The sequence below is a fragment of the Hippoglossus stenolepis genome, chromosome 1 (genome assembly GCF_022539355.2).
Source record: "Hippoglossus stenolepis isolate QCI-W04-F060 chromosome 1, HSTE1.2, whole genome shotgun sequence".
In the NCBI taxonomy this organism is placed as follows: domain Eukaryota; kingdom Metazoa; phylum Chordata; class Actinopteri; order Pleuronectiformes; family Pleuronectidae; genus Hippoglossus; species Hippoglossus stenolepis.
Window position 1 is genome coordinate 21,785,984 of NC_061483.1, and position 19,192 is coordinate 21,805,175.

Here is a 19,192-nt window from a genome sequence, read left to right on the forward strand (position 1 = left end):
CAGCACGTCAGTCAAGACGCATTATGGGCAGTGTGGGAGCATTGAGCATAATTTATCTTGCGTTTCAGCTAATATTTGGTCTGGTGGACAAACAACTTTTAAAACTAAATGAACATGGACTTTCTAAAACTTTTGTCCACTTGTATGTTTTTGGAAGGTGTGAGGAAATAAGGGGCATATGCTGGAAAACCACAAAAGCCTGGTGAAAGAATGCCAGTGCCACACAGACTGGACTGAGACTGGGAAGCAAATCTGGAATCATCTTACAGTAAAGCAACATTGCGAACAACCGAGCCACAGCACTGCCCAGTGAAAACCAGCGAATACCGGCTATATGTGAAATTCAGCAGAAAGCCTCCTACACCATGTGGGGTGATCTCCCTTCCCCGTCAGCGTGTTCATCTGCTGCTTGTCAGGCTGTAGTGCCACAATTCTGAGCTCAGCAAACGTTTTCATCTCCATCTTGCTCCCTGTCATCCACTTCTCACCCCTCCTAACCCTGTCTCCCAATAGCTCCCTCTCTCTATCGCCCTGCCTCATCTCTCTATCTCCTTTCTTTTCCCCACCACTCTATCTATCTCCATCCGCTCGCTGTTCTCTGTAAATGCTGTGCCAGCAGAGTGGTGCTGGGGAAATGGCGCCATCCTCATCGAGAGAGAGTAAGCAGACGGCGTGGGGGTCGGTGCTGGGGGGGTGGCGGGTGGACTGTTCGGTGACAGGCCCTGAAACACAGCCATCAGACAACAAGCCGCAATCACACGGCTCCAGTCGACAGGATACATAGCTAAAGCTCCACATTCAGAAAAGGATCACTAGAAAATTATAGGATATAGACTCTTGATCCCCCGAGACTGCAAAAACATTCTTCTTACTAAGGAGAACAAAGTGGCCAGAATAGGCTGGGAGTGTGAGACAGAGCAAGCCAACAGGACAGGTAGAGCAGGAGGAGGAGGAGGAGGAGGAGGAGGAGGAGGAAGGAGGAGGAGGAGGAGGAGGGGGCGTTGGTACACAAGCAGGCTGACCAGGCGAGCAGACAGGCCACGGTTCATTTGAGGACTGAGGCTGTTCCTTTCCAAATTCGACCGTTCATTAATACCAGCTGTTTCTATGGGTCTCCCCGCAACTAAGCCATGCTGCACTCTGCCACATCCATCAATATCCAAGCAACACAAAAACACTGTCTACCCCAGAGTTTGGCTACTGAACTGACCAGAACTCTGCAGGCTGTGAGCATTTCAGCCATGCATTGGTATCAGCATTTTGGATTGCTGATATCCGCTGATATGAAAAACCTTTATTTTTACATTTTACATATAAACTTCAAGTTCTACATATTTGGTTATATTTGTGTTTCCTTTAAATTTGTAGTTTTACATGATAGAGTTTATGGTTAAACTGTAAAATATAAAGCCTCAATACATTTCTTTGTCATAAGGGTTCGACAATGACATTTTGGGAATAGTTGCCAAATCTTTTAAATATATATAACATATATAATATATATGGTATCATCAGTATACCCCCTAATATCGGTAACGGCATCTGCCACACAAAAGCCAAATCTGTCGGGCTGATATGATGATAATAGTGTGCATGGAACGTGTGCATATGTTGTTGACACTCAGGATGTTATCTGGCACGGTGGTTGAATCGCTGGTGACTATAAAAGAGGTGAGATTAACATAAAGGACCTAACGCAGACTCTGGAAGTGCGGCTCCTGCTCGTGCTCCGCTCAGTGTGGGTAAAGGGTTCATTTTGTCAAAATTAACCTTGTCAAACTCCTGTTCTGCCTGGGGGAGATTTGTATTACAATTGTAATTTTTCAATCAGAGATTGGGAAGAGTGTGAAATGTTAACACGCTTGTCCTCTGTGCCCCCCCCCCAGCCCCCCATCTCGCTCTCTCTTTTCTTACTCTCCGCTTCCTTCACTCCCTCTCATAGGCCATTTAAAATTTTAAGCAGATTTCAACCACTCTCATAATAGGATTCTCCAGTGCCGGAGTGTGTGTGGTGCAGCGGTGTGTGTATACAGCGGTGTGTGTATACAGCGGAGCGTGCTCACTATATCAACAAAAGCTCGGCACACTCCACACTCTGCTACTCCAGCAGAAGAGTTCTGCTAGGTCAAAATTAATTACAGAAGCTGTTAAGCACACACCAGCTGTTGTAAACAAACGTAAATACATTTTCATTTCAAACAAGCCTCCTTGTATCGCGGCACACAAAAAAATACTGTAAATCTTCTGTGTGTTAACCAACAACTTTGGCCATCCTCAAGCTGTGCTCCTACTGAGAAATGACTCTTATTCATGTTCACCCTGTCGCTGGAAATCACCAATGTTTTAATTAAGGGTTTTGCTCCGTTTATTTGCGCATTTGCTTCTTTTGCCGTCTTTTTTTCAATCGTTAAGACGTCACACTTCAACAACATCATTGATCTTTAGCCAGACCTCTTTTTTTAAGTCTGTTTTTCTCTTGGTTGTTATCTTTAACTCGGTCTGTACACACTAATTCCTTTATTTTTTCGGATTTGGAAACAGCAGAACTGTGAGACTGACTATGACCATAGAAAACAGCAATCAAAGCCAATAAAATGGCACAAATACTGTATTTAATCCTCCCAGCAGACTACTCCTTTAACTCTGGTACATTGAAACAGATCTATAAGAAAAAGTTAACCTGGGTGGGATTGTGTCGCCTAGTTTCATGCAAGTGCACCACATTTTAAATAATATATGAATTAACATAAATCATAGATAACGTGCTAACTCAAATATCACCAGCACAAGGTGCACGGTCAGGATGGCAACAGGTCTGAAGCATAGACTGTCCAAACGTGAAGCCAAAGTGTCTCAATCGCCACCTAGTGGCTGGCTGCAGTACAGGAACAATATGCTGCCTTCTCCATGTTAATGGATGGGGCAAAGACCAAACTAAAAAGTCAAAGTCCATGTTAAATAAATTTCTGTCATTTTAGGTAGTTCTTATAACACTGTTTGTTCTAGGATTCAAATATCCTTTAAGATTGGTTTTAATTAGTTATTTGTTGCTAAAAAGTGGGATGAAATGTCATGATTGACAGCTGAGACTGTCTCATGATAGGTTGAACACGTATATCGTTGGAATCTCGATACTGCGGCTGCATCATCTGATCACTGCTGAGCAGACTCTGGCTTCAAATACACAAGAGGGCAGAGTTAGTATCCGTAATATTTTGGCTTCAAATCTAGATATTGGGAGAAAATGGAGTTAGGCCGTCCATCTATATATACAGTATATGCTCTAAAGTTAAACAGAGAGGATTGGTGGTGACAATGCAAGCTACCAGTCCACTAACTCTCTTTGTACTGCTGGTGAATCACTGCCAGTGAAGAAAAGGAAAACATGGAAATATCTTTGTTGCTGTTTCACATCACTTCACTTGAAAAAAGATTAAAAAAAATACATGGCAATCTAAATCACCAATCCAGACACTTCAATCATTTTTCTTTTAAAAATAAATCTCACTAGACAGGAAATAAGGGAGACCAAAAAAAAAACCTGACATGAAAGGTAATAAAGCAATCATGTCTGTTTTGAACAAACCTGTAATAGTGCGTCAATCCAGCGAGGCGGGAGAGGAAATAGCAGTCACTAGCATAGTCACAGACGATTTCAACACTGTTGCATCTCACCGTGTGTTTATCTGTGCTGTTTCGAAGGTGGCCGACCAAACCGTTTGAAAGGCCACCCTCCGTCGGCCGTCCAGCAAGCCTGAACCCTGCCAATCGGCCGTCCCGTTTCCAGACAGCACAGTCATTTCCCAGCCCAGTGGAGCAGCACCCTGACCTCTGCCTTGACCTCCGCCTCAAACAGCCCCTGCTCCAGCACCAGCTCCAGCCCAGAGAGCAGGCTAGGGCAACCTCAACTTATTTATGAGCCATTTTACACAGTGCTGCTCCCATTAGAGACCCTGCCTTGGCCCACCTTACATGGCACTCTCCTTGCACTTAACACATATAGTACACCAGCAGGGCCAGTGGGACATGGGTGGTGGCTGGGGTTCAGGGGACCATTAGATCTATCACTTAGGGGCTGTCGCACACTCATGAGTACATCAATCAAAGCAAGGCAAACATCTCATTCTACTTCTTAGTTTGCACATTTCCTGCAGATTACCACTGGGAAACCAAGCACTTCAACATCGTTTATTACTGTTTTACCCATGTTGTACATTTCATTATTTCTCATTCATTTCTTTGGAGCTGGACTTTTACTTTAAGCAGGAAACATTCAAACTATGGTGGTAACAGGGTGCACATGAGGGCGCACCAAGATTACTCTCACGTGCATCAGATCCCTGAGTGACAGATACACAGACTGAAGGATAGAAACAAAGAAGAGAGAAAGATAAGTTGTCGCTTGAAAGAAAGACCTGCATTGCTTGCCACAACTTGAGCTGAAACTATGCGGTCTGACTGTCAACGTGAATGGTAAAAACGTTATGGACCACGGTAGCTTGTAGTAGCAAGAGGATGTGGTAGTGCGCCAGTGAGTGAGTAGAGATCCCGTGTGTTATAGTGATGAGTGTAAAAACCTTTTTTGTTCATTATGAAACTGTGGTGGAACAAATTAGAAAAAGGCAGGCTGCCACAGAAACACTGTAAGACTTAGAAAGACAAAGAGAAGTTAACAAAGTGAAAATCAAATGACAAGATTGATTCATGACAAACATCCATCCATCATCTATACAGCCTATCCTCTGAGGGTGGCAGGGGGAGCTGGAGCCAATCCCACCTGACATTGGGCGAGAGGTGGGTACACCCTGGAAAGGTTTCGCCAGTCAAGTCAACAAACAGAGACAATTCACACTCATTCACTACTACGGGCAATTTAGAGTCAACTTAACCACAATCTACATGTCTTTGGACTGTGGGAGGAAAACGGAGAAAACCAACAAAGACACAGTGAGAACATGGAAACTCCACACAGAGAGATCTGAAAACATTCAACATAAAGAGAAACTTATGCATGACTGATCAGACTACTCTGAAGTGAATTTCAGCCCTTTTACTTTCCACTGGATTGGAGTTGACAACACTATTTAAAAGAGCTCAAATTCATTGATAAAGAGAGATGAAGACCCACACCCACCTGTGATTGTGACAAACGCAAAGCCCTCCTCGCCCAGTAGTGGATTGATCAGTTGGCAGCTGTAGGTACTATTGGGCTCCAGTACAACCAACAGCATACTGGTCATGGTGAACAGCCCTTCCTCATTGGCCACCACTGAAGTAGTGATATTATCCGTCAGGTTGTGCCCACGCCCGTCCTGCCATATCACACCGGCCTCAGGAAAACCACCGTAGGCCACGCAAGTCAGGGCCACCTCGTCACCTGGCCGCAGGTTGGATTCCGGCTGCAGAGTCACCACAGGCTTGGAGTAGGGGGCTGAGAGAAAGAGGAGTTGTACACAAAGAGAGGAGGAGATCGGTGGGTGAGGATTCAGGAGGGGAGGGGCGGAGGAGAAAAAAAAGGTATAAGAAGGGGGAGAGGAGAGCAGTAGATACAGACTGAATTTAGTTAGATTCTCTGCAGCGAGTCACCCTGGGAACTGTTTGACATGATTCCCATTAAATTCTTAATTATACTTAGGGAGCTTAGCATAACACAGTGGTTACGATCCCACAGACACAGACAGCATCACTGGAACATCCTGAAGCCGCTGCATCCCTGCACCCTCCACACAGCCCAAAGCACTGAGCCACTCCCGGAAAGGAAACACACTGCCAGTCGAGGGGGCGGAGGTGGACAGGCCTCAGAGAAAACTGGCATGCACAGAGATTTGGGACAACTCAGCCTATGGCATGTAGAAAGGCGTGGAGGGACGGAGGTGAGTGGGGAATCGTCAGCCGAGGCCGACATCACACCTCTCATTTCCCCAGAGCGAGAACACGAGGACAGAGGTGGCGGGGAAGGAGGCTTTTGTGTTGCCAGAGCCAGAGCCAATCAGGGCACAGCAAACAATGGGGTGGAGCGGAGAGCCAGATGAGATAAATTTGTCTGAGCTGCTTTTGGAAAAGTGGGCTCTCAACACAAAGACAGCTTTAGCACGGTACACACTAACTTTCAAATGTCCATTTCACTGACAGGCAGATTTCCATGGAGGGCTCCTTTCATTTTCTCCCACCATACAGCAAATAGGAAGTCTTCAGTGTGCGCTGTAAATGCTCGCTAAAAATAAAACATATAAATCTAATGTATTCAATTTTAGCCAATTTGTCACTGTTGGAGTCATTGTTCTCCCTCCCCCAGGCCCGGAGAAAACAAATATTATTCATTAACGCCGCCTAACGCACATCCATCCTTGGAGAATACTGCAACCATCTCACAACAGATATAGAAATGTGAGACAGAAAGGCACACAGTATCATTATAAATAAATAAAAGGCTCTCAGCTGTGAAGGTGGGGATGTAGTCGCTCAGCAGAGAAGATGTTAGCGATAGCGGATTGACCGTAACAACAGCTAATAATCAAAGTCAGCACATATTGACCATGACAGAGACCACAATCAGCGCTTATTGACCAAAAACACTGCTCAGCAGCCCTGAGGAGACTGTTTATCACCTGCTTACATCCTGTGAGGAGAAATGATCCTAAATCACAGTCTACATTAGCCAACGTACGACATATTTTACTGCGTACTATTAGTGTATATGTGTGGATAAGCACTGGGGTCAAATATCTTTCAACACAATCAATTTCAAAGTGTTGAGGGAAACTATTAAGATAAGATAAGATAAGAATGGGACTTAATGCTAATGTAAACGTAGCAGATGTAATGTGGTGTATAGAATGTCTGGCTGAAGCTTAATCTCAGCCCTTTCATTGGTTAGTTGAGTGTGTTTTTTGTGCACGCGTCTATTTTCTGCGTGCAACTGCCTATAACAGTCCATGTGCATTTTCATCTGTTTGTTTCTATACAGCTCTTGACTCACCGGCCACCTGCAGCAGCAGAGAAGCACTGCCGTAGTCCTGCACCCTGACGAAGCAGGTGTAGCTGCCTTCATCCGCCACCACCACCCTGCTCAGCAGGAGCGAAGCGTTGCCCAGGCCCAGCTGGGAGGGGAACAGGCTGGTGCGGTTGGCGAAGCGCTCGGCCTGGTCCACCAGCTGGTCCTGTCCCGTGAACCCGTGCACGTTGCGTTTGGTGTCTGTCAGCTGCCAGAAGATGCTCAGATCGGACAGGTTGTAGGGGCTGGCGTGGCTGAAGGAGCAGTTGAGTACGGCGTCCCTGCCGTGCAGCGCCACCACTGGCTGCTCTGGGACTTGTACTTCCATCACAGCTACAAGACAGGAGACGTTGCACATGAGTGATGTCAGAAAATAGTCAAAATCCTTGAAATGAAAGGGAAAAATAAGATATAGTGTTTTTCTCTACTTAGAGTGATGTTTTCCTTTATGCTGGAGGATATCAGGTAAGCTGTCAACAAAAGAAAAAAATGCAACATCTTCCCTGCAAACATCTAAACTCAGAGGACTTGCTTTGTCAATCTTCTTTGCCAAACATAACCCATTTGTCACCAAGGTAAGTCAAAACATGTCCCAGGTTTCATGAAAACATACAGTATTCACTGAATAACAGCATTAATTTGTGTGTAATGTACCAGACACCTACTCGAATGTCTTTGAAAGAGAAATCAATGCAGCATTTAGAAATGTATGCAGCTAGTGCTTCGGAAACATCCACTTTGTTTGTGCAGCATGGCAGGAGAAGTGAGACGGGATGAAGGCGAGAGGGTAGAAGAAGAGGAGGGATCTGGAGGTAAGCACGAGGACTTTGTTTGTGTTCCTATAGGCTTTGCCTCCTGGCGATGGCTCAGCGTGCTGAAACTCAGAGATGGAAGCAACAACATCTGTACAGCTTTAGTTCAATCGTTAGTTAAATATAAAAAAAATAAAAAGCTGGTGGGGCGGAGAATAACTGCAGCAAGACTCCTGAGTGTGTGTGTGTGTTGTTGTGGGGATGAAAAGTGACAATTCTACTCAGAAGCTGCTGACTTTTCAGCGCACCTGTAAGATGTATATTAATATATATGTGAGTGTATATGTGTGTGTGTGTGTATTGTTTGTCTAGACTAGGCCAAGAGCAAAGAGTACACTGCATAATCATCCTGGATTAGTAGCCATCTCAGGCAGTCCAGAGTACATCTATAGTCATCTCGAAAGTCAGCATTATCCATTGATCCCTGTCTGCTGTTATACAAGTCGGAGACACTCATCGGCATCACAGGGGAGGAAAATAAAAAGAGCCACTCGGAGCCCTGGAGCAATACACTCTGCTTTACGCTCAGCCCCTCTAATTGTTATAATCACAGTGGCATTTTAGCCTCCTCACCCCTTTTGAGCTCTGTCTATCACACGGCCCAGCATCAATGTGGAATCACTTTGCCATGAAGGAGATGTGACTGAGCAGCAGAGGGGCCAAAATTACTTCGCCCATTAACAACAAACACGTCTTTCATCTGCGAGGGCGCACGTATGGATGGGCATTGCTAAGTCGAGGCAGACCTATTTGCAATCATATTCAGCCAATCCCAGCAAGGTAGCCTCCATCATCATCATCATCATACTCACTCACACACACACACACACACACACACACACACACACACACACACACACACACACACACACACACACACACACACACACACACACACACACACACACACACACACACACACACACACACACACACACACACACACACACACAGAACCTGCTCATCTGTAGGAACAGTGCCACCTACTGCCTAAACTCAGAAGTGCAGGGCAATGGGACAGGGGGAATGCACCAATTCACTGTGAGGTTCTTAGGTTTTGGGATCTGGATTGGTCACTAAAAACAAATGTGTTTTTCACCAAATTTTTTTAATCAAATAATTATATACTTAAAATAATAAAATGTAAAACAAATAAGAAATATAATAAATTAATAAATACAAAATATAAATTATTTCCTTCTTCAATATTGCAAAAATAAATAATATAAAGAGATTCGACTTCGAATAAATGTAAAAAAATATGATGAAATAAAAATAAATGAAAATATGTTTTCAAAGAAATACAAGAAAAAGCATAAAAACTGGAAAACAAAAACTGCTTGTTTTGCTTTCACAGTCCACTTTTCATGTCATGGGTTCATGGGTTGGCATTACACGTCCTGACCTGGAACAAATCAAAGTCTCTAAACCGACCAAGTGCCAAACACAACAATTCTCCGACCCCCTGTGGTGAAAATAGCAGAGGTTTTTTTTTTCCTTCTTTTACTGTGATTACAAAAGCTCTGCTGCTGCTGCTGTGGGGGTTTTTCTATCACCCCCATATTCTGCCAACATTCAGCCAGTAGCGCGACAGCATGGCAAACAATACAGAGGAGGTTATCAGGCCAAAGCATGGCAAAGGCAGGCGGTATTGTGCCGCCCTCAGTGGGGATAATGGAGCAAATATCTGGAGTGTGTATTTTGGCCGTCTTTGGAGGTGGCCCAACCTTCGTGGTAATGAATAGGTCGGCTGTTTTTTGTTCCTTTTTTTTTGTAGGAGTGGAGGGTCAGTGACAGCCCTCTCTCTGAGACGTGCATTTTTGAAGGAGGAGGAGAGAGAGCAATTAAATCGCTCCCCGAGCAGCCTAGGATGACTCACACCACTGAGTTCATACAGGAAGGGGGATGGGAGAGAGAGGGAAACGGAGGAGGGAGGAAGACGGCCCGGCGTCGAGCTCACACCTAAAGATAACATCTGGAGACAAACCAAGGAAGAGGCTGCGGTGGAGCATCGCACACTAATCCCTCAAGACGGACCAAAGCCGTGTCAGAGAGGAAACCGTGATAGAAACTCCTTTTTGTGTTATACATCCATTCTACATCTTTCACTCATTGCCCCTTTAACCAGTGACCCCGCATCGCTCCCGGGCCCTGTGAGGACGCAGCTCGACACATGTATGTGGAGACACACCGGCCGCTGTGGGAGAGAGAACACAAGGGGAGCGTTTTGCATCACATGGAGTTGAGAGGACTGGACAGGAGGCTGGCTGACGTCATGGAAAAAGGCACATCTGATGTCCTATTCGTCAGAGGTGACATTCCACGAGCCAAAGTGAATCACTGCGCACTTGGCTGTTTTTGATCTGGTGCTGCTTACAACAAACAGCAAGTTTTGCACAATAGCTGGCCGCTTCACCGTCTACCCCTGGGTCTCCTCTCGACCTGGAAAAAAAACATGTTTTCCCCAAAGAGGCGAGTGTCTAAGTAGTGGAGGTTAAAGATTATAGAGTAAGAGGTCTTTGGTGGGAGGCCTGGGCCGTGCCTCGTAGCCCAGGCCCCGTGGTGTCCTCTCAGGGGGTAAGTGGGGATCTCGCCTCTCCCTTCCCTCTCTCGATAAAGAGGTGCTCAGGAGCCGTAGAGGGCAGGCTGGGAGACGTCAGGCTGTGGGGATTTACACACTGCACTTTGTGTTTATGGGCCTCAGCTCTGTTTGAGTGCTTGCGAGACAGAGACGGGCACTTTCACAGCTGACATGAAATAAACTCATTACAGCCTTTGCGAGCGCTGGCAACGGGCCCCTGCTCGGCAGCAAGGCACAGTGCGGGCTATAGGAAAGGTTGCAAGTGATCTTCATAGCGCTCTCCACTCTATTTTCAAGACTACTCACCACCTTGTCAATATCGACACCTCCTCCTGCCTTGTGCTCCCCCTGGTGTGCAAGGCAGTGGTGCTGCTGGAGACCCAGAGATTTTCAGAATGGGGAACTGAGGCTAGCTGGGCACATGAGGCGTGTGAGTGGGACACTGAGAGACAGCGTGGGATGTAAACAGACAGCAAATAGGAGGATCGCAGCCGTCATAGAGAGGGGGCATGCACGATGATGCCTGACACAGTTGTTAAATAAAATCAAAGTTGTTAAATAAAATAAGATATTTCACATCCCCCCTGGCAGATCCACAGATACAATAAATGAGCGCACATGCACACATCCACCTGTACTTGCAGAACGAAATCAGGTAAATGGGTTGCAGTTATTATCATTCACCGGTCAGTCCCATCTGATTGTGATGTGCACATGAAATGAAATGAATCATATCTGTGTTAGCTTTACAACTAAATAAACTCAAATGTGAGAAAAGAATACAAACACAGGTGCCTCTAGTGTTTCTGGTGGTCTTAAAGGAGAAAATGCATCTACTAATTCCAGAAATCTCAATCAATCTGTCTGTACATGGAGCACATGTCTCTAGAACCGTCTTATTGCCTCCACACGTCATGTGCACAAGAAAGTGCAGAGTCAAATTTGGTGCGATTTGGTCACGTTCAATATTAATAAATATCGACCAGCACTCGTGGCATAGACTCATCAACATAAATGGTGTTGTTAATCACGAGTGTGTCCATGACAAATCAAAAAGAGGAGAGTTCACTTAAACAATACCATTGTCATAGGTGTTTATACATATATCACATATTTTGATAATGAAACAAAGTAAATGTTGATCTGTCTATTTACTGGTAAAAACACTATTATAACTTATAATATAATAACTTATAATTACTTATGGAGTTGGCCAACAATTTTCCTTTTAAGAATTCTTTTTACTTTCCAAACTAACTATTGTTTGGGAACAGTTTAGAGAACTGAAATAGAAATTGTGCATTGGGCAGAGTTTTGGCAAAAATAAGACTCTTTGGAACATACTGAGAATACTGATCCACAGCAGACAAAGTAGATGATGCTGCAAGACTTTTCTATTATCGCTTGTTATTTTTCTACGAAGTGAAATCAAATCAAACTTTCTACAGACACATTTTGCATCTACAAAGAGTGAGGGGGATGATACTCAAATTAAAGCAATTTAATGGTGAGAACTTGAGGGAGAATTGAGAAATAGCACCGCTGTGTCTTTCTCAGAGGCTGGAATCACTCTTTTGATCATCACTAATTTATATCCATCGAAATAAGCCCAACCTGAGCCACGACCCGCTCCAGAGGTATCAAACAGATGATCATTGCAAAATTTTATCAGCGTTTCCCTTCTGAGGGAAAAAAAAACTACTAATCATGCTAATGCCTGACATGATCAGTTCTGTGTGATTTCATCGCTGTTATTTCATCAAACTCCTGACATTTATCGACTTAATAAGAAGAGATGAATGGTTTTGCATGAGATCTTTGTGTAGAAACAGGTGATGAGTTGAAATAAATATCAAAGTCTTGTTGTCATCAATAAGCAGTTTAAATGGAATTGGTATCAAAGTCTTACACACACACACGCACACGCACACACACACACACACACACACACACACACACACACACACACACACACACACACACACACACACACACACACACACACACACACCAATCACACACACACGCAATTTCATAGGAAAGGCCAGACAACCCCATTGATATTCCACACCTGCTTGACTGCTGACAGCTCCACAGCAACACTCTGTCGGAGACTTGGACACGAGGTGCTGACACTACAATGGAGATGCTGTTACAAAGCTGCCATGGAGCAGAGAGGTTCACATCAGCATCACCAGCAAAGACACACACACACACACACAAACAAATGACAAACACACCTCATGGTAAAATTTTATAATTTCTATAACTATCTGCATTTTTTCCACGACTCACCGACCTCAGATTAACTCCATCTGTTAGTCAAAGGCCAATAGTATACACACACACACATGCACAAACGCGTACACACTCCAGTACCTTCCTGCTAATTGAACAACACAACTTCCCTTATACTTGACTCGGTTCAATACCAGCCAGCCACACAAAGATGGCTTTCTCACAGTCTTTCTTCATAAAGGTGATAATGGCGACAGTTCAATAACTGAGCCCAGCTATTCACACCACTCCACCAGTGGAGCCATCCGTTCAACACAGTAACTACACTGTTTCATGGGTGTGTCTGAGGCTCTGCTGCAACATATGGCACGTGGGAGGAAACGTTAATATATATATATGATTTCATACATAAGAAAAATCAAACAGCTGCACTGGAGGGCAAATTGCAGGAGCAATATTGACACAGCAAGGTAAACAGGTGCAATACCAACAGACCGCAATGACAGCAGGTTTTAGTTGGGCAAGGAGACAAGCTGGAGAAATCTACTTTTACAACACTGCCCCCCTCTGTTGCAAAATGTGACTGCAGCACAAGACATTTTTTTTAACGTGGACAATTTTGCACCTGAACATCAAAGTCTTCTGCTCAAAGGAAGTGTGAGTCTTTTCATACCGATTATTCTTATGATAGAGCGTCTGAAGGGAGAGCTAGCTTTTGATTTCATGCTGTCAGGAGCAGATGCAAATGTCCATAATGCTCCCATTCCAGAAAAAAAATCAGCATCTGAAAAATAAGAAAGAAGCGATGGCTGTGTGTGTGTGTGTGTGTGTGTGTGTGTGTGTGTGTGTGTGTGTGTGTGTGTGTGTGCGCACATGAATTGGTGGGAAATTACACATCTGAAAAGTCTTTGTCTTGGGCAGTGGTTTTCAAATGGCCTTTCGGTGAAAGAGGCACAATATGGATGAGATTAAGAGCGATTTAAAGCCTTCTGCAGTGTAGAGGGGTCACTTTCAACATTAAGCTCTAAACATAATCTCTTCCTTTCCCATCTTTGCTCCAGGAAGTCATCGCCGGGTGCGAGTACCCTCGCTCGGTGACAGATGCAGGTGATGGCAGATAGGCAAGACAAGGACTTGCTTATTTTCAGCAGTGTCATATACCAAGGTGGGAACACACACACACACTTCTCTATTTTGTCTCCCCTCTCTGTCTTGCTTCCTTCAGAGATGTATGCCATCTCATATGCCGTCAATAACCTGTTAATGGGCTCCTGCACTCAGATAATAGTGCTGGCTGAAGAACAGCGAGCAGATAAGGGCGCGCCTCTGGCTTACGAGCCTGAGAGACAGAGAGCGTTTGATGAGCGGGAGGCTGAGGATGGATGGAGAGGAGCTTGGAAGGCGGACGAGGGAGTAGCTCAATGTAGCAGGAGGGTCACAGGATTAGATCTGATGTGAGTGCAGCTAATTTCTAGTAAAGACAGGCTACATTGAGATGTATATAAGGCCGTCATTACATAGGAGCCAGAAAGAGACGATGAGGAAGACGGAGTGGCACAGAGGGATTTTCCAGATCCCTCAGATGAGGCAGAGTTTCAGCTCTTAAACAGGTTCATATCTTTTGCTGAGTCATAGTTTCAAACCCCAGGACGATGCGAGGTTACGCACGGGTCAGTTTGTCACCAGCTGTATGTTGTCTGGATGTCAGAGCCCACGTGCCTGACATCCCCGCAGACACTTCACAGAGGCAACCTCCTGGAAGTAGGTGTCTCCCTGTGTCAGCTGCCGAGGTGCTTCCTCAGCAACAAACAGTCGCTGTGATGCTTTCCAAGCACAGATCAGCATCCGCTCAACCCATTCATCACAGTCCACTAGACACACAGCAGACCAACACATGCCTCCAGGCCCCTCTGCCCCTGCAGAAACGCTATCTCTGCATATTACCCATATCAATTTTTTAACAATCCCACAGGGCAGGCTTTTTAGGACTTGTTGAAATAATCATGAGGTGCTTGTTGGGTAATGCACTCTGTTTCAATGAGCGGCCTGTGAGAAAAGATGAGTCGGGAAACGGTGAGACGGAGGCGAGCCAACAGAGACCGGTCATTATGTATGCATTGTGGCGAAACCAATCTTTGTTGAGCCCGTCCTCGATTGTTTTTAAAAGGATACTTCACTGGACGCAATCAAATTAGCAAGAACATCACTGATACGGGGTAATAACCCTAAATTGAATTTCTGCACAGGCTAAAGTGTCCCCTCACTGCAGAATCAATTGCTGTGAAAAGAAAAGGAGGACAGGAAGGACATTCATAGTTAGCAGACCTTTAAAAAGTACACCAGAGATGCAGCCATGAGCAGGCTAGTTTCACGCTCCAGGGCTCTGCCAGTATGTTCGCCTGCCGACTACCACACTAGATGCAATCTATGCAATTATGCAAATTAATTTGAATTACCTTACAGCTCCCGTCATTGACAGAGAAATCAGGTCAGTTTTCCATTCCTGCATTTGCATGAATACTATTCTTTTTCAGTGTTTGGGAGCTAAGAGCTGCACACGGTGAGCCCTGGCAGCCGAGCGGCTGCACTAACTGAACACAGAGCATGACAACAACAAGCAATTAGCCAGACGGCCTCCTGTTAGCTCTGCCACTGGCTGACACAGCTGTATGCTGTGAGCCAAGGATGTTGCTGCACTCAGCTACTGTTGTAGCTCAGTTGTAACTGTACATACACACTACCGGTCAAATGTTTTTGGTACACCTCCATTTTACCAGCTGTTATTTCAGTTAACATATTCAATGTCTCGGTGTTCATGAAATTTAAGCATAAAAACGGAACAATTGGAGATTTTATACAGTCATGGGAACAGTCATGGGAAGTTATTGTTGAACTATTTATGAATATGTTGATGTCACTTTGATGGAAAATGTGCTGCTGTTCTTTCCACTTTCCACATGTTTTGCCTTGAGACATGTGTGATTATCTCTTGTCTGCTGCCTGTCCGAAGTGTTTAGGTGACATTCAGTTTCCTTCAGAAGTTGTGTACGTAGGCAACTGGTCCTGCTTGTGTGTCACTTTCCTCCTTGAGGGATGAATTAAGTATCTTTTATCATAACTTGCTTTCTCCCTCTGTCCTGTCCAACTCAAAACAGCTCAATGATGTGTTCATTTACTTCCTGCTGTACAGTGTTGTCCTAAAAATGCATCTGGAAGTTCAGTAACACAATTTGTTCAAAATTGCATTTGCACAGAGAGAGGGATTGTGCTCAAGCGAAACTGTTGCACTGTCTGTTTAAGCTTTCAAGGCTTCACTTACTTCCATTAGCACAGGAGAGAAAATTGTTTTCTATTTTATTAACAGGATGTTTCAGTTTTTGGTGATATTTAATTTTTTCAATGTTGGTGAGTTTACTACTTAACCTTTGTACCATTTAAGGTTATTCACTTGGTTAAATGTCAATAAAAACTGGAAAAATGCCTTCTATCCTTTTAACAACCTTTTATTCCAACAAAGGTTATTATGAGCTATACTTAAGCTGTTGTAATCAAACAGTAAAGGGTCAAAAGCCAAAGCCACAGTTGGTTGGTGTTGTAACTTTCCACATTACCTGCCACCTCAATAGCAAATATAACCACACACAACAACCCCTCATCGAAAACCTTCTTCGCAGCTGGAGCGACAGCACAGCTGTGCAGTGCTTATGTGTAACATCAGGATGAGGTTTCACTGGGAATGATCCATCATCAGACTCCTGAGTCATTTTACAGCTCGGGAGCTGCAGAGACAATGATACTGTGATGGGATGACAGTGTTGTCATGTGCTGTCCCTCTGTTTTTCTTTACATAAATACTGTTCTCGCAGGGAAGCATCTTGACTGAGACCACAAAGGGTTTTTGTGTCTATACTGACATGGAAACTTGCTGGAAGTTAGTCAGCAATGACACGGCTGAATACGAGGAAGATTACAGCCAATCATCCCAACAAGTGGCCTGGAGACCTCAGTGACCCTGGATCATATCAACACAGACATGCACAGTAACAAACACACACACACACACACAGGGCTGCTCATGTCACTACAGACATCTATAGGCTCTCCGTATGGCTAATGAAGAAAAATGACAGGAAAGGCAATCAACCTGATCTTTCATTCATTGGTTAGTTACCCAAATAATTACTACTTACAAATATAAATATATTGTAAAAAATATACAATATACATTTGATCCAAATGAAATCATTGTCGAAGTCCTATGAGGGCCACAGGACTTCGTGCCATGTTTGCACAGAGATCTGAGGTGCTCTCTCATCTCGCTGTCTGCTGGATTAGGATTTTGACCAGTGGGATAGGGGCATCAGAAAGTGTTTCAGAAACAACTTACCAACTTTAATTTGTCAAGTGCATATAGAGCTGCACCTAATAATATGAAGAGTTTAAGTTGTGTCATGCAGTGTTTTGTATCATGTTACAATGTGGACATACAGACTCCAGCTAAATCACCTATTGCTCAAGTTAGCAGAGAGAATCTGATCCATTGTGTGAGCTACAATAGGCCATTACCCATGAGTTAAAGAGCTCCATCAGCCCCCGACACCTCCTCCTCCTCCTCCTCCTCTTCCCTCCCGGTGAGAAGGGCGAGTTAGGCGGTGGATGCCACACAGCCAGTAATGAGCAGGCTGCAGGCCCATTTGTGCTGGGAGAGAATAGGTCCCTAATGAACCACTGAAGACACTCAGGTCCACTGAGACAAGACTGAAATGTGCCACTGATGGCCAATAGAAGTTGTGTCAGCTCAACCAGAGAGCAGAACAGGCGAAAAATTGCTCTCTTTTTAAATGATGGTCTTTTGGATGATGAAAGTTCTTTGAGAACTTTGTGGGTTTGCCAAAGTATGTTTTACTATTTTGCTTTAGGCACTGAGATAAAGCCTTTCTCCCTCCGCTTCAGGCTATACATTAATATAAAGATATATCAGCCGCTATGAGATTTTAATTTACGTAACATGTCAGCCCCAAATCGACTGGGAAAAGGGTGATATTAAAAGATACGCACTGCTGATCCCTTCTTTGACATGCTCCAATTCCCTTCTGTTATTTACTTCCTCGTGAGATGTTATCAAGCTGGCCCAGACTATTTGTTTCTTTTTTTATGATGACACACGTTTTCTTTTTCTCGGAGCACCATTTTTACTGAAGTAAACTTTTGAGCGTGTGAGTAATGAATCATCGATTGCAACATCAACCACAGCCACACTGTTTCCCAGTGTTATAAATATAAGAGGATGACTTGTTCAACACACTCCCTGAGTCACAGCAGACAAACTGCACTTTCAGCCCTTTCCACCGAGGTCCTCACCCTCGCCCCGAGGCCTCTACTCCTCACCTGTCTGGAAAAGGTCAAACCTATTCAGTTTTATATGCTCAATTATGAGGGGAAAAAATACATACTCCCATATCACTGAGTTGTAACCCTATAAAAACAAAAGTTAAGGGAAGTATTGTGAAAAATGTATTTTTAGGCCCCTTAGACAGGATCTAAGACAGAGCATAAATAAGACTATGCTCTTTGTCAACTCGTCTGGACTGATGAGAGGTTCAGAGGTTTGTAACTTCCTAACGACTGGCACATTATTTTTTGGCCAGCCTCATTTAAACGTCTGTTTTGCACAGCGAAGCTTTTCAAGGTTGATGACTAATAGGCCCTGCAGGGTGTATTGTTTAACAGGCAGTGGCACCTCCCACTGTGGTGGCTTTGATCTAATGGTGGGGCTCGGTCAGCGGCGGCGACACTCACCCGTAGCTTGGACGGCTAGCATTACAGGCAGCAGGAGGGAGAGCATGGTCTACCCGGGGGGATTCAAACCGCAGGTCAACTTCTTCAGACACAGCGCTGCAAGGGGGGAAAAAAGCACAGATGTATAAGGAGCATTGTAATAACACAGAGGAAAACAGTGCAGCAAAATAAGATGTTTGGATAGAAGGGTGATTAGAATGAGACAGTAACAGCCAGGGGCGTGTTTTATGTCTTTGTTTTAGTTTGGTTGGAATCTTTGGTGGGTGTAGTTGGAGACAACGAGGCTCTCCGACATGTATAATGAGCTAGAATGGCACTCAGTAGAGCCCATAGCTCCGCCCTTCACCCAACAGTCTCCTTATGAAACCACATAACTATAATCAAATTTTAGATTCAGATTTGGATCTGCACTAAATTGCACACATTTATATCTATATATATACAGTATATATGTCCCCTACACATGCATGATGTTTGAAATCAAGGACAATTTTGAAAAATGCCCAATCTCCTAGTGATAAAAAGTGTGAAAAAATCTTCTCTTGGATATGCACCAAAATTGTATGGGTTCTTCCTTTTGGGATACCCCGTCCCTCCATAAAATTTTATGGAAATCGTTGCAGTGGTTTTTACATAATCCTGCTAACTATCAAACACAAATGTAGAACAAAACATAACCTCCTTTGTGAAGGTTACCAAAGACTGTTTGAAATTCTACATTTATTTCTTGGGACTAATCTAAAAGTCTGAAAGTGTCTCGTTCAGTCT

General features: G+C 44.2%; 1 protein-coding gene across 1 annotated transcript in view; it reads right to left on the minus strand.

Annotated features, from left to right (window-relative positions):
* The window catches only part of cd276 (CD276 molecule), a 72,213-nt gene that overhangs the window by 44,757 nt on the left and 8,264 nt on the right, over positions 1 to 19,192 (minus strand). Inside the window, exons 2-4 of the mRNA XM_035155155.2 lie at positions 18,425 to 18,520; positions 6,980 to 7,327; positions 5,135 to 5,431 (exon numbers count right to left, since the gene is read on the minus strand). Coding sequence (XP_035011046.2) covers positions 5,135 to 5,431; positions 6,980 to 7,327; positions 18,425 to 18,470 — 691 coding nt within the window. The 5' untranslated portion in view covers positions 18,471 to 18,520. The remainder of the gene's footprint in view (positions 1 to 5,134; positions 5,432 to 6,979; positions 7,328 to 18,424; positions 18,521 to 19,192) is intronic.